General features: G+C 34.2%; 2 protein-coding genes across 3 annotated transcripts in view; one reads left to right on the forward strand and one right to left on the reverse strand.

Annotated features, from left to right (window-relative positions):
- Positions 1 to 17,761, forward strand: part of LOC127866138 (transmembrane protein 184B-like) — a 33,445-nt gene extending 15,684 nt beyond the window's left edge. For both annotated transcript variants that reach the window (XM_052406551.1, XM_052406550.1), the window contains exons 3-8: positions 700 to 865; positions 1,974 to 2,064; positions 4,749 to 4,824; positions 5,523 to 5,614; positions 10,864 to 11,033; positions 11,832 to 17,761. In XM_052406551.1, the coding sequence (XP_052262511.1) occupies positions 700 to 865; positions 1,974 to 2,064; positions 4,749 to 4,824; positions 5,523 to 5,614; positions 10,864 to 11,033; positions 11,832 to 12,478 (1,242 nt within the window). In that variant the 3' untranslated portion in view covers positions 12,479 to 17,761. The remainder of the gene's footprint in view (positions 1 to 699; positions 866 to 1,973; positions 2,065 to 4,748; positions 4,825 to 5,522; positions 5,615 to 10,863; positions 11,034 to 11,831) is intronic.
- Positions 17,762 to 18,137: 376 nt separating this feature from the next.
- Positions 18,138 to 22,787, reverse strand: part of LOC127866146 (speckle-type POZ protein-like) — an 11,432-nt gene continuing 6,782 nt past the window's right edge. The window contains exons 6-9 of the mRNA XM_052406565.1: positions 21,778 to 21,962; positions 21,309 to 21,426; positions 19,804 to 19,926; positions 18,138 to 19,314 (exon numbers count right to left, since the gene is read on the reverse strand). Of these exons, the coding sequence (XP_052262525.1) occupies positions 19,175 to 19,314; positions 19,804 to 19,926; positions 21,309 to 21,426; positions 21,778 to 21,962 (566 nt within the window). The 3' untranslated portion in view covers positions 18,138 to 19,174. The remainder of the gene's footprint in view (positions 19,315 to 19,803; positions 19,927 to 21,308; positions 21,427 to 21,777; positions 21,963 to 22,787) is intronic.

Genomic DNA, 22,787 nt, shown 5'->3' on the forward strand with positions numbered 1-22,787 from the left:
AGTTTACTACATGTAATGCAATTTAAAGAATCATTTATTTATGCTTTTGTTAGATCCATTTTGCTTATGCTATTATAAGACCCATTTCATACTATTATAAGACCCATTATACTTCATAGCATTTTAAGAGTAAGTTCCATTTTACTTACACCATTTTAAGACCCATTTGAGTTACAAAGACACCATTTTGATACCCATTTTTCTGTCGCTATTTTAAGACACATTTTACATGCATTATTTTAAGACCCATTTTACTTGCACCATTTTAAGATGTTCTTTATTCCAATTTAAGGTCCATTGTGCTTATGGCATAACACCCATTTTACTTTTGTCATTTTAAGATCCATTTTATGCAATAACTGGTTTTCACAGAGCTCCATTCCAACAAAAATCATAAAAATATTGATAAAAAATTAACAGTTATTATTGACTAAAATTGGTATATCAAAGTTATTCTCTTTTAATATGGACACATTTAAACTAATCATATCCCTGTTTTTCATGCATATACATGTATCTAAATAAAAACAATGATAAATTAATAAAAGTTAATTGAAGAAAAAAGTATGTATACTGCAAAATACTTATTTTTGATAAACACAGGCCCACACAACTTGCACACTCCTGTACATTTAGGTCAGAATGATTTTACTACTGCTACTTATGTTCCCTGATCGTGAGTGCTTGTATGGGTTTCAGATATACCTCCACCTGCGCTACTACACGTGCCCCAACGAGCAGCGCTGGATCATCCGTATTCTCTTCATTGTTCCCATCTACAGCTTCACTTCCTTCCTCAGCCTGATGTTCTTCAGCAATGAAAGCTATTACGTGTACTTTGACAGTGTGCGTGATTGCTATGAAGGTATGTACTTTGACAGTGTGAGAGATTGAAATGAAGGTATGTACTTTGATAGTTTGCGAAATCGAAATGAATGTATGTACTTTTACAGTGTGTGAGATTGTATGAAGTTATGTGCTTTGACAGTGTTTGCGAGATTGCAATGAAGTATGAACTTTTACAGAGTGTGAGATCGTATGAAGATATGTGCTTAGAAAGGGTGTGAGATTGCAATTAAGATATGTACTTTGACAGTGTTAGAGATTGCTATGAAGGTATGTACTACTACTTTGATGCAGTGTGTGAGGCTGCTATGAAGCTATGTACTTTGACAGTGTGTGAGGCTGCTATGAAGCTATGTACTTTGACAGTGTGTGAGGCTGCTATGAAGCTATGTACTTTGACAGTGTGTGAGGCTGCTATGAAGCTATGTACTTTGACAGTGTGTGAGGCTGCTATGAAGCTATGTACTTTGACAGTGTGAGATGACTATGAAGGTATGTGTTTTTACATTTTGTGAGATCGTATAAAGGTATGTACTTTGACAGTATGAGAGATTTCAATGAAGGTATGTACTTTGACAGTATGAGAGATTTCAATGAAGGTATGTACTTTGACAGTATGAGAGATTTCAATGAAGGTATGTACTTTGGCAGTATGAGAGATTTCAATGAAGGTATGTACTTTGACAGTATGAGAGATTTCAATGAAGGTATATGTACTAACAGTACTTTGACAGTATGAGAGATTTCAATGAAGGTATATGTACTTTGACAGTGTGTGAGATCGTATGAAGGTATGTACTTTGACAGTGTGTGTGATTCCTATGAAATTATGTGCTTTGACAGTGTGAGAAATGGCAGTGAAGGTATGATCTTTGACAGTGTATGAGATTGTATGAAGGTATGTACTTTGGAAGAGTGCGAGATCGTATGGAGAGATGTAATGTCTACTATTCTTCAGCAACAACAGGGGCTTTGTGTACTTTGACGGTGTGTTATTGTATTTAATGACTGTAAAATGGTAGAATATTCTAAATAATGTTTAGTCAAAAACATGGTTTCATATTTTATTAGAAAAACCTTCAATATCTTTGGTAACTGCCATTATGATCCATGCTTATCTGTTTCAGCATTTGTAATTTATAATTTCCTGAGCCTGTGCTATGAATACCTTGGTGGGGAAAGCTCTATTATGTCGGAGATTCGTGGAAAACCAATCAAGTAAGCGATTGTGTCTGCCTAAAGCAGACTACCATTTTTGTGTGAGATGTTCATGATATGTATAGCCAGTTGGGAAAACAATGGTAGTGAAATAGTGGCTGTAATTGTTGTATTTGCCTATTTACCCATTTTTATGCTAAACCACCAGTCCTTATCAGTATGCAGGTTGAAGACAAAATAATGTTTATTAAATCATTTATGTATTCAGCATCCCTACATTTGAAAGTAACATGTAACACTTGCTTGCCAGTATTTTTTGCAAAGCATATTTTTGAATGATTATATTCCTCTCGCTGTGATTTCATGGGTCTTCATTAAATATGCAAAAGCTTTGGTGGTTTACAAATTAAAAACAGTATTTCATGACGATCACTGACTGTTAAAACTGATAATCTATGTTTAAAATATAGTCAAGTCTTAGTCATCAATCTATAATATTAAATTATTTTAAAGTTGAAGTTATCTTACTACATCAAATTATAATTTTGAAATATTTTAATTGTAAATGAGATCACAATGTCCTTCCAGTTTCAAAACAATTTAAACTGGGGATTGATTTGTTATTGCAATGTCGTCAAAATATTTCTCGAGTTGAATGGTATGCCAATACAGAAGATACTAGTTCTGAATTTTTTTATTTTATTTAACCTAAATGTGACATTTTACACAATTCTTAACATTACTGGAACAAACCCCTTGACAAATTCTGCAGAAACCAGTAATATGGATAATTTTATTGCATTTATCATTCTCTGTCTTACATAGGGCTTACAAAGATCACACCTTGCTGTTATGTTTATGTAAGATGATGCTACAGATGGCATTATAAATGTTATGGCATTGATTATGTTTTTACAAAGGATACTTACGTTTCTTATTGGTGTGTATGGTGGGGAAGCACTTTCATAAAATGTATACCACTTTATGACTTACTTTAATTGTTACATGGAAGGTTAACTTTCAATTCCTCAATGTTAACAAGAACAATGGCTACTTGGTTTTCTATATTGTTGCATAGATTGCTTTCTCTATTTTCAAAAGGTCTCTATTTGAGAGACACATAATAATTTCATTTTACATTGACTTTATAACTTTACACCATTTATGTGATCTGATTACATTTTCTGCACAATTAAGTTGTAATGTTTTCTCTGATAAGTTATTACACATGTCATGAAGCTCAAATATCTTTGTGATCATGGACCCTTGAGCATTATAACAGAAGCTTTAAAAAATGCTCTAAATCTGCATTTGATACCTGTGTAATTTAAATGACATATTAAATTATTATATCAATATTTGAATTGTTTTCTTTCAGTAATAAAACCTTTCTTGCTTACAGTATATAGAGCAAGTGTTTCATAAAAATAATTGACAATTTTTTATTTGTAGTATATTCATCTAGTCAGAAAGTCATATAATTTGTGATTGATAAAAAAAAACACAAAATTTGTGTCTGTAAATGCTGTTTACAGCGATTATTTTTGTGTTGGTTATAAGACCTAAATGTGATATGCTGTTTATGTTAATACATATTGACATAACATAATTTGATCAGACACATTGCCTGTGATCTTTATATTACAATTATTATCTTCTAGTGGCATACATCTAAAGCTTTTGAGACTGTATGAATTTCAACAAGACATAAATTTATGTTATGGCATTAGCTCATGTCCTTTTGAAAACATCAATGCACCTGGTCACATTGCTATGGTTTTAAAGTTCATGTTTACATTCATACATTGTGCAATTCATGTATTAGTAGAAAATAAAGATGATAGTTACCTAACAGCTCTACTGAATAATTTAATAACAATAAATTAAAGAAAATTATTGTAAAAGCAGTTAATTGATGGTATATATTTTTTGTTCAATGATGTGTATTTGTTTTTATGTAACTGGTGATTTATTTTGTTCATTTAAAAGCTGAGTGTTTGTTTGTTTTATTTTAATCTTAGGGGATTTTATTAATTCTAATGATGGGTGATTTTTATGCTCCCTCAACATTTATTTTGGGGGGAGCATATAGTCACTGCTTCATCTGTCCATGTGTGCGTCTGTCTGTCTGTCCGTCGGTGCACAATTTTTTTGTCCGGGCATTTTCTCAGCAACTAATGACCGGAATTCAATGAAACTTTATGGGAAGCTTCACTACCAAGAGGAGATGTGCATGTTATCAACGAGTTCTGGTCGGATGATTTTTCACAGAGTTATGGCCCTTTGATTTTTTTTAAATTTTCCATTTACTGTACATGTAGTGCAATTCTTGTTCGGGCTATTTCTCAGCAACTAATGACCGGAATTCAATGAAACTATGGGAAGCTTCACTACCAAGAGGAGATGTGCATATTATCAGCGGGTTCTGGTCGGATGATTTTTCACAGAGTTATGGCCCTTTGAAATTTTCTATAAAAAAATTCTTGTCCCCCCAACTACAGTGCCCTCAAGACGTTTCCTTTTATCTGAATATACAGTGCAAAATTGTGACAAAAAAATACTTTGGGGAGCATCACCCGTCTCTGATGATGAAGTGATTTTGTTATTTTAAGTAATGTTGAGTAATTCAGTTGATTTTAATGTTGAGGGATACAAAATAAATCAATGGTGAGTGATTTCGTTGATTTTAATACTGAATGATTTGGTTGATTTTTGGTGATTTCTTTTGTTCATGTTTCTTTCAGGTCAAGCTTTATTTGGTGCACATGCTGTTTAGCAGGCCGACAGTATACCATTGGTTTCCTGCGCTTCTGTAAACAGGTACTGGAATCTTAGGCTGAGATTGCATGTTATACTTATGCTCCTATGACTGGCAACTTGTAGGTGAAGTTATGGTATTAATTATCTTTTAAAATAATAATAAAATGTAATTTAATTTAATAGTCAAACTGCCTTTACAGCTTTTAACAGACAACACTTGTATTGTTGCCAAGATAGTGATGACCAGTCAATGATTCTGTTGCTAATAGGCCAGTTAAAGGCTCACTATGTAATACAATTTTTATTGATTTCCTAGCTTAAATATAAACCTTTGAAAGGTTCTCTAGCTATTAGAGTTGTAAATTATTCACTTTCTGATGAACTAGCCAACAAGCATTATCAAGGTTCATAAGCTATGGACCTTGCTAGTAGCTTAAAGACCACAAAAGACCCAAGACCATTGCTGGCCACAAGGTCTTGAATTTTGGGACTGTTACTGACCCAAATTCCAATTATCAGGCCAGTCAGGTACTTGGCATGAATTCGGTTCCTGTCATAAGGGCAAATATTCTTGAATTTCATCCTGGATCTCATGAAATTTACTAGCTTTGTCCAAGGACCAGCAGACTTTTCTGGAGACTGTACTATAACTCACTTTCTAATAGCATTTTAACAGATTCCTAATACAAGACTGATCTGTCAAACAGTTTGTTCCAAATGTTGCCCATAGTTAACTATGATTGGTTGTGTGATTCTAGGCAACACTGCAGTTCTGTGTACTGAAGCCCCTAATGGCCATCGTGACCCTAGTACTACAGGCCTTCAACCTCTACAAGGACGGCAACTTTGCGTATGTACTCTGTGTCCTTTGTCTCAAAGCTTCATACAATTCCTGATGTCTCTAGTTGTATTACATATAGGTATTTTACCACCCACCCCCCACCCACACAGAGTTGGAGGTATTTGGCATTGCACTTATCTGTCAGACTGGCAGTTGTCCCAAAGCTTTTGTTTTTAGCTCACGTGCTCAATGTGAGCTATTGTAATTACCATATGTCCATCTTTGTGTGATTGGGTGTGGTACGTCTAATCTCCAGTCTTATGTATCAGGTTTTCTGAACAATGTGATAAAATACTGGGTGGATCTGGCACAAACTTTCAGAGTTCAATTACCATGATGTGTAGATAATTGTGAGGAAGGGACCATTAGGCTGAGATGAGTTTTGGCAGAATTATAGTCTTTTGTCTTTTCTTCTCCTATAAAATATATAGTCTCAAAAAGAGTATTACTTTTGCTCAAACCTTAGTAGTTAAATAACCTCAATGTGTTTATTATCGTAAATAAAAGAATTTTGATGCAACCAGTTTGAACTGAATTATGGCCCTTTGATGTTTTATCTACTTAAGAAATAGTAAACTCCACTGAGGTCCCTATGGCATTATAGTGACCAGCCAGGCAGCCACAAACTATATATGTCCATATACAGTTTGTGGCTGCCTGGCTGGTCACTATAATGCCATTGGAACCGAAGTGGAGTTTACTATTTCTTATATTACATCAAAGAGTTTCCCCTTTACCATTGTACAGTGTTGTACGATTGTTTATGGTTTAAAAGAGATAAACTGAGAATTTCGCAGGAGTAATGACGTCATTACGTTAAAAAATGACGTCATTTTACAGTAAAACAGTGCACATTTAGTGGTGTGTAACCCCGAACGGTCCATATACAAAAATTGTGACCGGTCCATATACTATTAGGTTCATCTATCGCATTTTACAGACTGAAACTGATCATATAGATATAGAAGGACCAATATCTCTGAGGTGTAATATTGTAAAATATGTAGTGGATTTGTTTGTGTCCAAATATGTGTTATGGGGAAATCAATGCCTGTAACACTTTTCTAGTCACTATGATAATTGTTCAAAACAGTAAAAATTACTTTACAATATAATTTTTCTGAAGGTTCGTATTGTTTTCTTTATACTAAAACATTTAATATTTTACATTTTTGTGCACACAAATCATCCCATTGACTTTGATATGATATTTCAGTTAAAAATTAAGCTTAAGTTAAGCTTTCCCTTTAGAGCTTTATGAATAATAACCCACAGCTATTTAACAAATCTTATATTTGCCAAAAAAATTTTCATACTACTACACTGAGAATAGCCTTGTACAAAGGTTCCTGTTATAACTTATATTTTTTAACGGGGCTGTATTGTCGGGAGCTACGCTGTCCCTACAGTGACACAAGGTTTCTGTGGCCTCATTAGTGGACAGGGTAGCTCTTCACCAGACTGTGCGGATACGGGGCTTCTCTGAAGCTATGCTGGCCACATATAGTGTAAAATCCTTATAGCACGACACCTTCCATTTCATAGTGAACAGAAAATGTGTCAATTCTTATAACATGAAAAGTTCCCATATACTTAATGCAGTAAATGCATCATTCTACTTTGCTATATGCTTCATTATAAATAATTCATGTCCTTTTACAGAACTGAATATCGGTATAAATAGTTGAATGATTTGAATAGTTACGTTCATTGAATATTTTTCAGCATTTTGTTGACCCAAGTATTTGAAATGAAAAATTAACAACATTTGCCAGTATTTCCAGTAAACTAACAAATCATTGAATGCTGCAATCTCAAATTTTGAGTGCATGTTAACTGCCCTGTTTGCACTGATATATGAGAATTAGCATCTATAACTGGTTTTCAAATTTCATACTTGCTGACCTTTCTATACACAAAAGCATTATTTTGTAAAACTGTCATCAATGCAAAAAGTAGTGCTGACTTAGTGATTTTGTTTTGGCTAAGTTGGGGTCAAAATACAGTCTCATTCCCCTTCTTAAAGGTATATATCTTTCTCATGTGTCAACTTTTAATTCTCCTTTCAATTTAAGCTTACTTTATAATACGGACTAAATTTTGACAAAAATGACGTTTTAGGAATTTTATGTAAATTATTCCAATCAAATTCAGCATATGTAGCAACAAATGTGATTCACGTTTTTTAACAAAAGACATGGAATTAGTAATTTAGTTTGTCAGTTTGACTAAAAAGAAGATATCACTCTGTATTTATATTTGTCATAATCAGAGATCTATCATATGATTGGCAGTCTTCATTTTGTGGTCCCTGAGAAAATTGCCATATATCGATAGCCTCTCAAATAGTTTTGCAAAAATTTTAACCATCATATTAAGGGGTTTCATCTTAACAGTCAGAGGTTACATTTTCCCATAAAACGGCAGTATAATTCTTGTCTTAGCCATAACTTTTCCAAATATCGATGGAATTAAAAATGATCTTGCATAAACGCAATCCATCGTAAGACTATGTGTTGCATGTAATTATTACTTCCTACCTCAAAGGTCAAGGTCACACAGAGTTCAAAGGTCAAGTTTGCTCTGTAACCTGGCATTCATGGTGCTTTTTCAGAAACATTTACAGCTAATGACCACCATGAGGAGACGAAATTTAATGCCCAAAGCCTGTCTCCCTACCTCAGAGGTCAAAGGCACACTTATAGGTTCTAGGTCAAAGTGGTCTTACAACAGCTTTTCTGATCTTTAAACTTTGTCAGTCATCATGCAATTGAAATATAACCTACCAGAAATATACACATGAGGAATCTTTGTATCTTGTGTTTCACCTGTCTGATAACTTTGAAAGACAAGGTCACATTTAAAGGTCAATAGTCATATTTGGTCATTAATGGCTTCTTTAAGATATACACAGAGTTTTGAGACCAAAGAGGAATGTATGGATATCCCTGCCTTATGGACACATGCCTTGTTCTTAGTGAACTTACTTTACAGTTCTTTTTGGAGAGTTAGGAAAACATATAGTAACCAATTTGGTTTCATGAGCCTCATTAGTCATGTTTAAATGTGTTGCTATCGGATAATGGGATATCATACATAAAACCCATTCTGATTTAAAGTTTGTTTATTTTGAGTTCAGTTTCTGTTTTTTGTTCAGTTTGGGGTTGATTGTCAAAGTATGCTTAATCTGTTGAATGTCAATTCACTTCCAACTATGAGTGCTATCTTTGCACACATAATTTTGCTGTCAGTACATGTTTGTGGATATTAACATACCTTATTGTTCTCAGTGATAACTTGTCTGACCTTTTAACATGACATTGTCTAATTCTTCTGTTTTGGATATTTCCATAGAAGAATAATAGCAGCAAAAATACCCTTGTGCAGCATAGTGGTTGCATTACACCTGCGTAGTTAACCATGGTATTGAAGCTTGCATAAGCTTTATAGAAATAACACCTATAGATTGCTAGTTGTTTGTGATGCAGATGTGTGGTAAGACTTGTAGATTTGCCTCTTGCTATAATTATTTATTGTTGCAAATTGTGCAATCCTAAGATGTAACATAAGAACCACAAAGACATAACTGTCAATATAATTGTGTTGTCACATATTTGTATACCTACTGTAACCCTGATTATTAACTTGAATATACATTGGACAGGTACAGCTCATTGCATAAAAGTGTTCATTTGTTATGGGAATACAGGTTGCAGGCCTCATGTGGTCAATGCCAAGCGAATCATGTCCACTTAATACTCAAACAGTTTAAAGCAGCTCATCATGAAACTTAATGTTTGTGGGCAGTATGATTTAATGGCCATGGCATTGTTTTAAATGACCAAATTAAGATTTCTGCTCTGTAACTAGAACATTTTAAATCTAGTCATCATGAAACATGGTGATAATGTTCTTGGGTATAATATCTTGACCAATTAGATAACCACCTAGATCTTTTGAATTATAGCATGAGAATAATATAGACACTTCAAGATTAAGCTTGTCTGCTCTCCTATGACAACATTTAAAAATCAGATCATCATGAAACTGCGAAAGACTTCAAACTTAAGGCTTTTGAATTGTTAAAAAAAAGGTCGAATTATCATGGTCTAGGTCAAACAGTTTAAACTGGATCATTGTGAAACTTGGTGATAATATTTGTGTGCCTTTAATATTTGTCAACATTTATAACCTCTCAGATCCCTTGAAACACTTATAAATGATGGTCCTTGAATTGTATAACTTTGCCAAGTTGACTGTGTCGTAACTAATTACTTTTAATCGTATCCTCATCATACTTGGTCACAATGTGAGCTTTATATGTTGGCCAAGAATGATTATCAGCCAGATGTCTTATAGTCCTTCTAAATTATGGCCCTTGAATAATTTGACACAATGAAATTTCTGAAGTTAACCCTTTTTCCCCATAAGAAGCAAAGTGAAAATGGCTTTTGCAAACAGCATAAAACTAGAACAGCATGCGAGTAACTCGAGGCCTGTTGAGGTTTTATGCTGTTTGCTGCTGCTCTACTTACATGACCTTACTGAATTATTTGGGCAACAGTTCCAAATGTCAGTCCTGATACCGAGGGACAACAGTTTTGACTGTTCACCAAGCATCCATGAAATAAGTGTTTTATTACCTGATCAAATTTCCAAAATAGAAATAACAGCAAACTAAATTTTTATTTACACACAACACTAATCGATAAAATAAATAATTTTGACTGTTTAACTGTAAAATAACGTCATTTTTTCGACGAAATGACGTCATTATTCCAGCGGGCAACAGTTCAAACTGTTGACCGGTAAACAGTTCGATATTCACCTTTAACAGTTTAAACATTGCAAATTAATTTTAATACGAGGAAATAGCAAAAAAATAATTAATTATCATTTATATAAGACATCAGGTAATAATATCTAATGTTTAGAGATGAAGCGTTAACAAATTGAATCACTAAGAAAGGTCTTAAATTAAATTGAACTTTCTTTCTAACAAATGCGTGAAAATACGTATCTAAGTGGTAAAGGGTTAAATTGTCTTAATTCTCCTAACTAATTTCTGCCAGCAAGTGTTTTAAGAGGCTGTAAGTTTTATGTGTCTTTGTATATAACTTGAAAAATAATCAAGTATTATTATAAAAGTTACATCAGTGCTCTACTTACATGACCTTACTGAATTATGCCTGTAATAAATGAACTTTAAATACACTGTTTTTCATCAAACGAAGACCTTACTTCCATATGACTTTCAGCGCTGACAGCGGTTACCTGTACATTACGATCATCTACAACATCTCAGTGAGTCTTGCCCTGTACGCTCTACTGGTGTTCTACTATGCCACGCGCGAGATGCTGAGTCCATACGACCCAGTCTGGAAGTTCTGCACTGTCAAGTCTGTCATCTTCCTGTCATTCTGGCAAGGTAAGTTCCTTGAAAAGATGAGAATGATTGGTTTGTCCTGAATTAAGGTCTTAAAGTTGATTCCTGGCCAAATGGCTGACATACTTACTTATTTTTTATCAATTCTTACATAGTATTCAGTTTATTCTAACCTGTAATGTATATGTTTATCTTTTATCAATTCTTACCTAGTACTAGTATTTTGTTTATTCCAACAACTAAATGTATTCACATATCTTTTATAAATTCTTACATAGTATTATGTTAATTCCAAAAACTAAATTTACCCTACACATTGGATGTTACCTGGTCAATGTTTGCATGATAAATGAAATTCATTTAGTGATAGAGAACCATTGTGTTCTTGTGGTCTCATGTGTGTGACAGTGCATGTCGTCAATCGAAAGAAAGACTGTAGACCAATGTGAAGCTGTCGTCAAGAGCATTTGTCAAATTGACAAAATGAACCTTTGCCCACCACAAGAAAAAATTACATTACTGTATTCTAGAAGAATAAACTATTTATTTTTCAGACACAGAGTTAGTTTTATAACCATCTTGCAATTCTGATTTACCTGTTAATCACTTTGATCTTATAGCAGGTAATATATCAAATGACTTCTTTGTTTGATGTAAAAAAAGAAGTGGCAGAGTAGGATGAGGTGTTAATATTAATTTTAATATGCTTATGACTTGTGTTTATTATTTTCATAAAACCATTTTCTGCATGAGGCAATGGTCATAAACAGATAGACAATTGAATCCTGTTAAGAGAAGAGTGTCTGCATGTTTGCTAAGTGATATCATACCTATATTCAGGTGTCCTGCTGGCCATTCTTGAGCATGCAGGTGCAATCAGCCCAATCGACTCAGCAGGCGCAGGCACAGTCTCAGCGGGCTACCAGAATTTCTTCGTCTGCATCGAGATGTTCTGCGCTTCGATCGCCCTCCGCTTTGCGTTCCCCCACTCTGTGTACAGCTCGAGTCCCAGCAACACGACGGGCCGCACCGTGTCCCTGCAGAGCATCTCAAGCAGCCTGAAGGAGACGATGAACCCCCGGGACATCATGCAGGACGCCATACACAACTTCCACCCGCACTACCAGCAGTACACGCAGCAGGGCAGCAAGGTGCCCCAGGACGAGGACCAGTATGAGTCTGAAGGCTCCCGAGTGGGCTGGTCCTACGACCAGTACCAGCATCGGGGCGACCGTGGTGGCGTTGCAGCGGGCGGGGCTGCACCGCGCAATCTCCAAAATGGGTCAGTGGTTGATGATCGGGCAGGATCCAACAAGACTGACAGGGTCACAAAAAGTGGAGATTACAAGTCAGGCTCTGTCTCGTCTGCAGGGTCAGATGCACAGCCCCGGGGTCCGTCTCCCAGGGGACAAGGGGTGGGGCTCCCATTAGGGAGGAGGTTCAATGAGAAGACAACTCTACTGAGCTCTGACGAGGAATTCCAGTGAACAAGCTCTTGTCTGTCTGGAAATGGTTGTAGTGGAGTGGTGTCATGGATGAGATATTGCCAGAGTGATGATTTCAGATCTGAGAACACAGGATACAGCCTGTTATTCATGGAGTACATGTTAGTGCTGTGTGTTGGCGATTTGATTGTATTGTTAAAATTATTATAGTAAAAAGAATTTCTGCTTGATCATACAATCAAAAGGAGTAGTTTATGGTACAATGGACCAACTGAATTAGAATGTGTCATTGACATTGAAATTGTTTGAACATGTTAACTTAAAGATTTAAATACGTTTTATGTCAGTTAAAAGTTTTATATATTTTAATTAAAACATTTTGCTTAGATTATTTTACAGGGAGTACTTAGAAATCAGTTATAAAATCTCATAACTTCAAATCCTATCATTGTCAGGAAGAAATGCATGCTCCAATCCATGCAATTCTTTGAATGTATCACACCAGTGAATATTTACCCTGCAATGTACCACACCAGTGAATATTTACCGAGGTATTTGCTTTAAATGACTTACAGTTGTGATGTTTATCATTGTTTCTTCACACACATTTCCTGAAAAGTACTTTTTCATTATTGAAGTTATTGGTATTTGTTTGCTTAATTATGTTTAAATTTATTGTATATGTACCTCATTATTTTCAATGGCTTATGAATGACACAGTGCTTCAAAACATTAAATGACCAATTAAGCTTTCAATTATTAAATTTGATAATTCTTTTGAGCAAATGGGTCTATGCCATATGCTGCCACTGCTAATCAAGACCAGCCTGCGCATCTATGCAGTCTAGTCAGGAGCTACCCTGTTCTCTAATGAGGCCACAAAACCACGCAGGACTTAATAATTGACAGCATTCATATCTCATGACCAGAGTGTGCCATTGTGTAGGCTTGCCTGCAGATACGCTGTCCACATATGGCATAAGATCAAATTTTAATCAAATGCGGCTCATTTTTAAATCAATTCTACCTGAAAGAATTCAACAGAGAGTTAAGTCATCATAATTTTTAATGCTTAAATAATCCTTAAATATTAAATAGGCATGATAATTTTATACAATTTATTAATGTCTGAAGTTTACAGGATGTAAGCTTAATTTGGTTTTTGCAATTTTGGCAACTTGGAAGTGTCATATAATGGCAAATTATCTTCATTTTGTCAAATGACATAGATGTGATAATTGTTCATTTGTATTACTGTGGTCACAAATATGTTTTAATTGTTTTGTTTCAGTTTTAAATGTATACATGTTGAGCATGAAAAACAACCAAATACAAATTCTATATTATATATTTTTGTGTCATCATTTTTATGTCCTTGTACATATCACTGTTTTGGTAGTAAGTGTAATTGATCTTCAGTGTTGTTATACTCATTTTTAATATTTTATTGTTAAGAAAAACTATTTACATTTTGTATGCGTTAACTATATATACCATTCCCATGAATTGGTTGTCTAAGCAAACAAGAGCCTGTCTTAGTTAACATACTGTGACAAATTAAAGTAATGATGCAATTATGTGAAAAGTTTAATGGCAAGGCACCATTCTCAATTATTAGGTAATTTCAGGACTATTATTCATTTCCATTTAATGGTTCACATGTCCTTTATTAAAGGGACGTTTTGATGATAAATATTTTATTTCTGTGAGCAAGAAATTCAGTTGCAGCTGAAACTTAGATCTTTGATACAATAGAGCCCTATAGATAGTGGCACTGAGTGGCGCATCCCTTACATTCCGTTTGAAGCATTACAGGAACTCTCATTATTCCACCTATTGCTTCTTTGTTAGTAATATTATTACATTGTCATTAACTCAAGCAAAATCTGTCTGATTAGCTTCTGGTGTAGTAATTAACTTATACCAATTTGCAGCCATACCAGAGGTTTTGCACACATTTGAACATTTGAGGCAATATTCATGTACAACATCTCCTTTGTTTTTATTTATTGTTTTATTAGAAAAATGTTGAGTTGTGTTTGTATGTTGGTTATATTCTTGAAAGTGTTTGTGAATAACTCGATTTATTATTTACCATTGTGCTGAATGGATTTATTTATTTATGAAGCAGTTAAGTAGATTTATATTTCCAGATTTAAAGTTTTGGTAAATGTTTTAATTTAACATAAGTTCCTTTGTGAGATCCCTCCTTACTATCCAGGTCAGCACTTAAGGTATTTGTGAAGACTCAGCGATGACCTGTTAATAATTTCTGACATACACTCACTCCTTTCTATCTATTGAAGTATTAGTTTAAGGTAGCGCACCCCTAATGGGCACATATCCAAATATAATTTTATTAATAATTTTCCTAATCAGCATCATTTCACTGAACTACATGCAAATTTATAGGTAGGCTTTCCATGCTTTTTAAAAAAATATACCGATTTTTTCAAAACCACCCTCACGCTCGGCTTTTGTCCAGTTTATTTTCACCCCTGGGGTATATAAAAGTTCCATAATTCATTCAAATTTCCAAATATAGGCATGCAGTTGGTGTGTACAGATGCAGTAAAGGTGTTTAAAGTTTAAACAAGATGAAATAAGTATTCTTTTACAGACATTTATTTTTTACAATTTTTTATCTATGGAATAGCGCCATGAAATGTAAGTGATTTCAGCCAAGTAAAAATTGGGTCGGTTAAAAACAAAGTGTCATAAAATTCAAAATAGTATCATTTAAGTTATATTTTAAACTTATTTTTTATAGAAACACTATATACAGCAAAAATACCAAGAAAAAGACAGATTTACCGTTTACTTTTTGAAATAAAAATAAAAATGCAACATGCATCATTCGTATTTTCAGCAGTAATTTACCCAATTTAGCCATAACGTTGTTTTAATTAAAAAAATTGAAGGATGTTCTTACAATTTTCAACACATTTAACAATAAACATAGCTTATATGCTATATTAAATCAAATTACGTTAGAAAAGAAATAAAACGCGTCGCAAAAAGTATGCGATGTCGGCAGGATTTGGACCTGCGCTGGAAGATCCCAAAAGATTTCTAGTCCATCGCCTTAACCACTCGGCCACGACAACTTCACATCAGTGCAACCTTAAATTAGATATGCATAAATAACAGGTAAAAAGGCTCATCGATCTTTGAAGAAATCGCGAAATCGTATTTTTTAGATGATAATTGGATCAAAGTCAATATTTATAGCGAAAATTATGTATTCTAAATGAATTAGGTAAACACATATCAAGTTTGAAAAAAATAAAATGCATCTCTCGGAAATAACCGATCATTTAAGATCTGCAATGATCGTAAAATAAATCACGGGAAATCATTAGAGGTGCGCTACCTTAAGTTTTCAGTAAAATAACTTTATAAATACAAACTGCATATCATGGATGATATTAATTTACTGTTTGTTTATCAATACACCAGTAATTCAGGGTTTTGGTTTGTTATAAATTATTGTTTAAATATACTTCTTGTTCATGATATGATATCTTACAGTTGTTGACAACCAGATTACAAACCCGTTTTACTGAAGTTAGAACATGTTATTTCGAGCATAAACACTTCAGGGTTACACTTAATCTTCAAGTACATCTAGCAGTTATTTTGGATTTGATCTTGTTTTAATTGGAGCTATATTTTCTTAATTTGTATTGTTGTGATATTTTGATTAAACATGTATTATTCTAAAAAGTATTTTACATAACAAGTATAGATAATTGTATGTTTACGTCAAATGTTTACATAATTCCAAGGTAATGTTTTATTTATTTCATATTCACCACTCAAAATGTGTAAAATGAATGATGTTATGTGGTTCAATTTTATTGGATATCTTATAGCAAACATTCTAGTTTATGATGATTACAAAATTAAGCAGTTTCATTAGAGACAATGTGATGTTTTATAAATTACTCATTCAATTTAATTCCATATGTTCTATTTCTTACCTGTATTTCATTGATATTCTAGTCTGTGTGATTCTAGAAAACTGTTATGCATGTTTCCAGCAATTGTTAGCAACCACTTTAAACAACCTTTTGTGATTTTACACTGTCAGCTTTTAAAACATAAAAATGGCAAATACATGAGTGAATATTAACTATGATGACCCAGTAAATTTCAAACATTCCTGATCAGAGCAGTGAAGTGATTGGTTACATTTTACGGAGGGGTCAATTTCTTCATAAAGGAAACAATTGCATAAAAAATTGAAACCCTATCTCACTACATAATCACAAGTGCAATACTGCAATTGTTTAACTGTTTACATGGTTGTCAGCTTCTGTAACCATTGATAGGTTATAAGTCATACATGTAATGAATTTTGTTGGTATACAGGATGCACAAGGTACGATATCTCTTTATGGGCTATTTAAAAATAGTTTTTTGTTTATGTTTAATTATCAGAAATCTAATTTATTGGCAAAATAATTGTTTGATTATAAGAAATTTTGTAATACATAATCTTATGGTTATTATGTATATAATCTTATACATAATTACTTATAATCTTATAATACATTAAAAAGTGTATTGTTTTATTATCAGATATCAATATGTACGATTGGTTTGTCAATTATTGTGTTTACAAACAAAATTTAATATTTTATCTTAAAACAAGTTATAAGTATGATTGCTGGTTAAAATAGATTTTGCTTTCTTTTATATTAAAATGCTTGCTGCTATATCTGCTGTTGGTCATTCTGTAGGAATGAGAGTGCTGGTGTATACATTTTTGTATGCCCCCGGATCGAAAGATATTGTTTTTGGCCTGTCTGTCTGTCTGTCATTGTATGTGTGTGTCCCAAAACTTTAACCTTCGTTAACGTTTGGTCATATCTTTTTTAATATTGAAGATAGCAAACTTGATATTTGGCAGGCATGTGTATCTTATAAAGCTGCACATTTTAAGTGGTGAAAGGTCAAGGTCATCCTTCAAGGTCAAAAGTCAAAAAATACAATCCAAGGGAAGTAATAAGCTTTAAAAGGGAGATAATTTTTAAACCTGCCAAATGATATATTGAAATTTTATTTCAAAGCGGTGCAATAGGGGGCATTGTGTTTCTGACAAACACATCTCTTGTTTCTTTCAAGAATTGTTTATATGTGAACCTTTTGAACAAATGGATGCTTACGGCAATTACATATTGTTACTGTATTCCTATTCCTTTTGCTGTACCTGTTTTGTCCATTATCCCTTGACCCCTCTGAAACTGTTGTTGTTTGTTTTTGTGCCAATGAATAATGTTCAGATGTCATGATGATCGTAAAATAAAATATTTCTTTTAATGTTCTGTTCATCTTATTTCTGTGAACTGGTGGAACTGTTATTGTTTGAAATGTTTGACAAACAGAGGAATTTCTGTACAAATAGGTAGTAGTGCTGGCAGTTACTGATTTTGCAGTTAACAGAGACTTGTTACAAAGAATTCACTGTAAAATGTGCTGTGGTATCATTAACACATTCATGGACGATGTATGCACTAAGTTGCCAATAATATATGTGTTAAGGACATCACGACCCTGCATTTACAAGCGTTCATTAGATTAAATATTTGCAAGTGGGTGCATAAATATCTGTAAATAATAGTGGCAAGTGTTAATCTAATGGCTAAAAAAGACTAACCTGTTTCACATTCACAAAGTACATTTGACAACTACAATCCATTTCATAAATTATTTTAATATTTCGAAATTTAAAATCAAATCATATGATATCAAAAAATATAAGTAAATACAGTAATAACACAATAAACATGTGTCTTTTATCAAAAATACAGTAAAAAAGAATCAATGCATGCATAAAGAGTAATTTCAACAAATCACATACTATATATATCCATCTAATCACATACATTTTAAAGCTAAGTATTCTTAATAGTAACACAACACGAAAGAGAGAAAATAACAATAACACAGACTTGGACAATAGTTGCAGTACCATAGATAACCATTATGAATTAAAATATGCAGGTGATTATTAAAAACAGGATAATGCCACCAAAGAACTATCAAGATACATATTGATAGGTCTTTGATGTCACTAATCACAAATTTAACCTTCTAAAAATGGTTACCGGTAATTGTAAAAATGCCCAAATAGTAGTAAATATTGCATAAAATATTAATAAATAACTTTTTTCAAATAAATTCATATGTATAAACATATAGGTTACAAAAAACGTACTCCTATATTGTTCTATTTCATGATACTCGTTAATTTTCTCCAACCCAAGAACTAAATTCTTAGTTGGCAAAAGAGCAAAATTACTTTCGCCGATAATGCAAATCTTAATCCAGATTATTAGTACAACATATTAAACTACAGCTCACATTTAAATTGAAAAAAAATATCCGTTCGCGTTAATCTTCGCAGTCATATAAATACATCAATTCTCATTTTATTTATTGGCGACTTAAAACCAATAAATTGAACTTTATTTCATAATACAGACAGACAACTATTTAATTTTGCGCACAAGTGCATATTGAGTCCTTGTAAGGTTTACATTTGTACAATTGAACAAAGACAATCTTTTATAACATTTTCATTTAAAAAATAAATCAATCATTTAAATTCCATGCCATCACGGTTTATTCTGAAATACCCTCAGGCCAGGGTCATGTTTCAGTTTTTATTGTTGTTTTTTTTGGTCATGGCCATCGTTTTTTTACGTAGTCACCCATATGAAGTCTTTGTCATCAGGATAGACTCAACTTGGACGTTGTCGTCTGTATGATTTCCAGCATGATTTCCCGTGGAAGTTTTTCGAAGCTGGAAGTTTTAACGACATGCGCCATGTTTCCCGACATGAATGACAGGCAGATATTCTTTATGTCGTCTGCAAAATTAACCAATTAACTCACAGACATTCAATATATACAAAGTATTTTGTATTCATTAAAAGCGTTGAATTACTCTTATACGCGCTTTATACCACCTAGGAGCCATCCATAACAAACTAGTGGAAAATACATATGGTGCATCGTAATAGTTTAACATGGATACTACAATCTTCAGCATAATCGCCATTAATATTACATCTTTTACCAAAATCTATCCAGTGCATAGTGGCATAGAGAAGAGTTAGCAATTCGCGTGAACGACAAAGCTTACTCGTCAGAACGATTTAGTTACTCGAGTGAGACAATTTGAAGACAATGGTTTAACAACATAAAAACAAAATACATGTTGTTTACCGCACGTTGTTTATCGCACATATTAAAATATCTGATTCAAACTAGTGTGTTCTCATTGTTTGGATATGTACTTCCCAATAGTTATTAACCTCGTGCCCACGAGTATCTAAATTATGAGCATTTATACGCACCAATAAGCGGTAATGTGTCTGTGGCACAGACGTACGTTTCTACGACGTTACTGACGTCAATCTTCAGACTGACCGAGTACGTCACCATGGCCTTCAGGCTGTCCATGTTAAACCGGTCAGCCACTAGGAGAAAGGTAAACAATGCACGACTTAAAAACAAGTGTATGATGAATATATCCACGAACGTATTATCTTAGTTAAATTTAGAAGCATTTATCTTGGCTTCAATGCACCGGAAGCCTTCGGATCATATGGATTCTCGAGAACCAGTGCGCGGTGACCTTAAACAAATCCAAAAAAACGTTTATTGAGTGGGAATCAAATTAATTCTCTAACTTTCGTTTCTAGTTTGTCTTTGAAGTCTATGAAGATGCATCGAAAAGCATATGCATGTATTGCAAAATGCCCTCGAAAAGCAAACACATGTATTGCAAAATTCGCCTTAAAAGCATACACGTGTACATGTATTGCAACGTGCTCCTGAAGAGCAGACATATGTAATTCAAAGTGCTCTTGAAGAGCAGACATTTGTACTGCAAAATGCCCCGCAAAGCAGACACATTGATTGCGAAATGCTCCCGAAAAGTAGAAAACTTGATTGCAAAATGCCCCCGAAAAGCAGAAAACGTGTATTGAAAAATGACACTGAAAAGGAGACACATATATTGCAAAATAACACCGAAAAGCAGACACATGAGTTGCAAAATGACACCAAATAGCAGAGACATGTATTGCAAAAGACACCGAAAAGAAGACATATTTTGCGAAATGACACCGAAAAACAGAGACATGTATTTCAAAATGCTTCCGAAAAGCAGATACATGTATTGCAAATGCCCCCGAACAGCAGACACATGTACTGCAAAATGCCCCCAAACAGCATACACAAGTATTGTAAAATCACACCAAACAGCAGACATATGTATTGCAAAATGACACCAAATAGCAGAAACATGTATTGCTAAAAGACACCGAAAAGCATACACATTTATTTCAAAATGACCCGGAAAAGAAGACATATATTGCAAAATGAAACCCAAAACCAGAGACATGTTTTTCAAAATGCCCCCGAAAAGCAGACACATGTATTGCAAAATGCCCCCGAACAGCATACGCATGTATTGCAAAATTACATCGAACAGCATACACATGTATTGCAAAATTACATCGAACAGCATACACATGTATTGAAAAATTACACCGAAAAGCAGACACATGTATTGCAAAATTACACCGAAAAACATACTAATTGCGGCTTTTGTTACAGCTTAGAAATCGACAATTTATCGATGGTTGTAAGAATACTAAGCGCCTATGGTAGAGGAGTAATTAGTAATAATAAGCAGGATGTGAATATGCATCAATCACAAACATGTGATTCTAGAGCTGTTTTTCAATTTAAATAAATGAATATACATATACAATGTATTTGATTTTATTTCAAATCAATAACATAATGATTTATAACACACTTGCAACAAGCTATGGTTCTGCTGAGAGCCTACCTCTCCATAGATTGGTCAATTCCACTGTGGTGAACATGTCCGGCACGGAGTTAGTGTACAGGAAATGGAGCATGCCTATGAAACTGTCATATGCCACGTCCTTCATCTCTATTGGATCCTACATATAAATACACAAGTATACAAGGAGTGTATGATAAAGATAATATACTGCACATACATGTATATATTTCCCCGATGGAGGGCGGGGTGGGGGTTTGGGTCAGTGGGTATATACTGGATTGAACGCGATACCTAACAGGCGAAGTCAGAACACCAAGTAATCAGATAACAAATCATCTCCTTCTGTGAAGGGACACAGAAACAAATATTGAACTCCAAAATAAACAACTATTAACCCGATTATCATGCTCATATGTTGGTATTACTAGGCGCATAAGTCGTATTACTTTTATTTCCATTTATCAAACGATACTATTTAAAGGTTTATGAGAGAAAGCACAATTCTTACTTGTGACAAGCCCTCCTTCATGTCGTCCTTGAACAATGCTCGAAAATAATCGGAGCGCGCGCACAGAATGTTCCGGTGACCGAACACTTTCCGTCCCTCCACCAAGAAGGAGCAGTCACTGAACCGCTGCGCGTTCACGATCGTCGCCATGTCGGCCGCTAGGCTCTCCAGAGTGGGAGGAGGCGCTTGGAAAGAAAACATTTGAGCCGTGCTCTGTGAACGGGGGTTTAATGCATTTGCGTCAAGTGTCGTCCCAGATTAGCTTGTGCAGTCCGCACAGGCTAATATGGGTCGACATTTTCCAACTAAACTATATTTTTACGAAGCAGAGACTTCTTTTTAATGAAAAGACAATAAAGGCGGAAAGTGTCGTCCATGAATAGCCATTGCGGACTTCACAATTCAATCTGGGTTAGCACCTTATATAGGCACATGCATTAAGCTCGGTTTTTCCAAGAGCGCGGCTCATTTCTTAATTCAGTAACCATAAACTATGTGCACAGTATAGGGTACATATGAAAGTCGTATGTTCATTTAGAACATTAATTTACAACATTATCTTGTACAATCGCTATTTATGTGTGTTTTTTAACGCACCAATTGTCTAAAAAAATTATCTCGTTAATTGGAAATGTGCTTAACCTTATTGTTCATAATCAATAACATGATTTCTGATACATGGGCCGTTATTTGATGTGGATCCGAGACCAGCATGTTGGCTTTTCATTTTAATGCCCAGAGAAAGGGCGACCGATTTTAAGCAAAAAGGAATGTTCACTAAGACAATTTTATGGTAAAGGCAGCGAAAATTTAACATGAAGATCACTTGCCAAAATATTGGGCTGCGGCAAAGGCTCCTGCAACCATATTGTCGACGCCTATGTGACGCACTTTGCCGTATTTAACATGTACTAGTAAACTGAAAATAATCCCAGATGTAGCGGAGCGCTTCGTAAGCACTTCCGAGCATCGGCCCTGTGCCATTTGAATATATATTAAAAATATAAATT

The sequence above is a fragment of the Dreissena polymorpha genome, chromosome 2, assembly GCF_020536995.1.
Source record: "Dreissena polymorpha isolate Duluth1 chromosome 2, UMN_Dpol_1.0, whole genome shotgun sequence".
Taxonomy (NCBI): Eukaryota; Metazoa; Mollusca; class Bivalvia; order Myida; family Dreissenidae; genus Dreissena; species Dreissena polymorpha.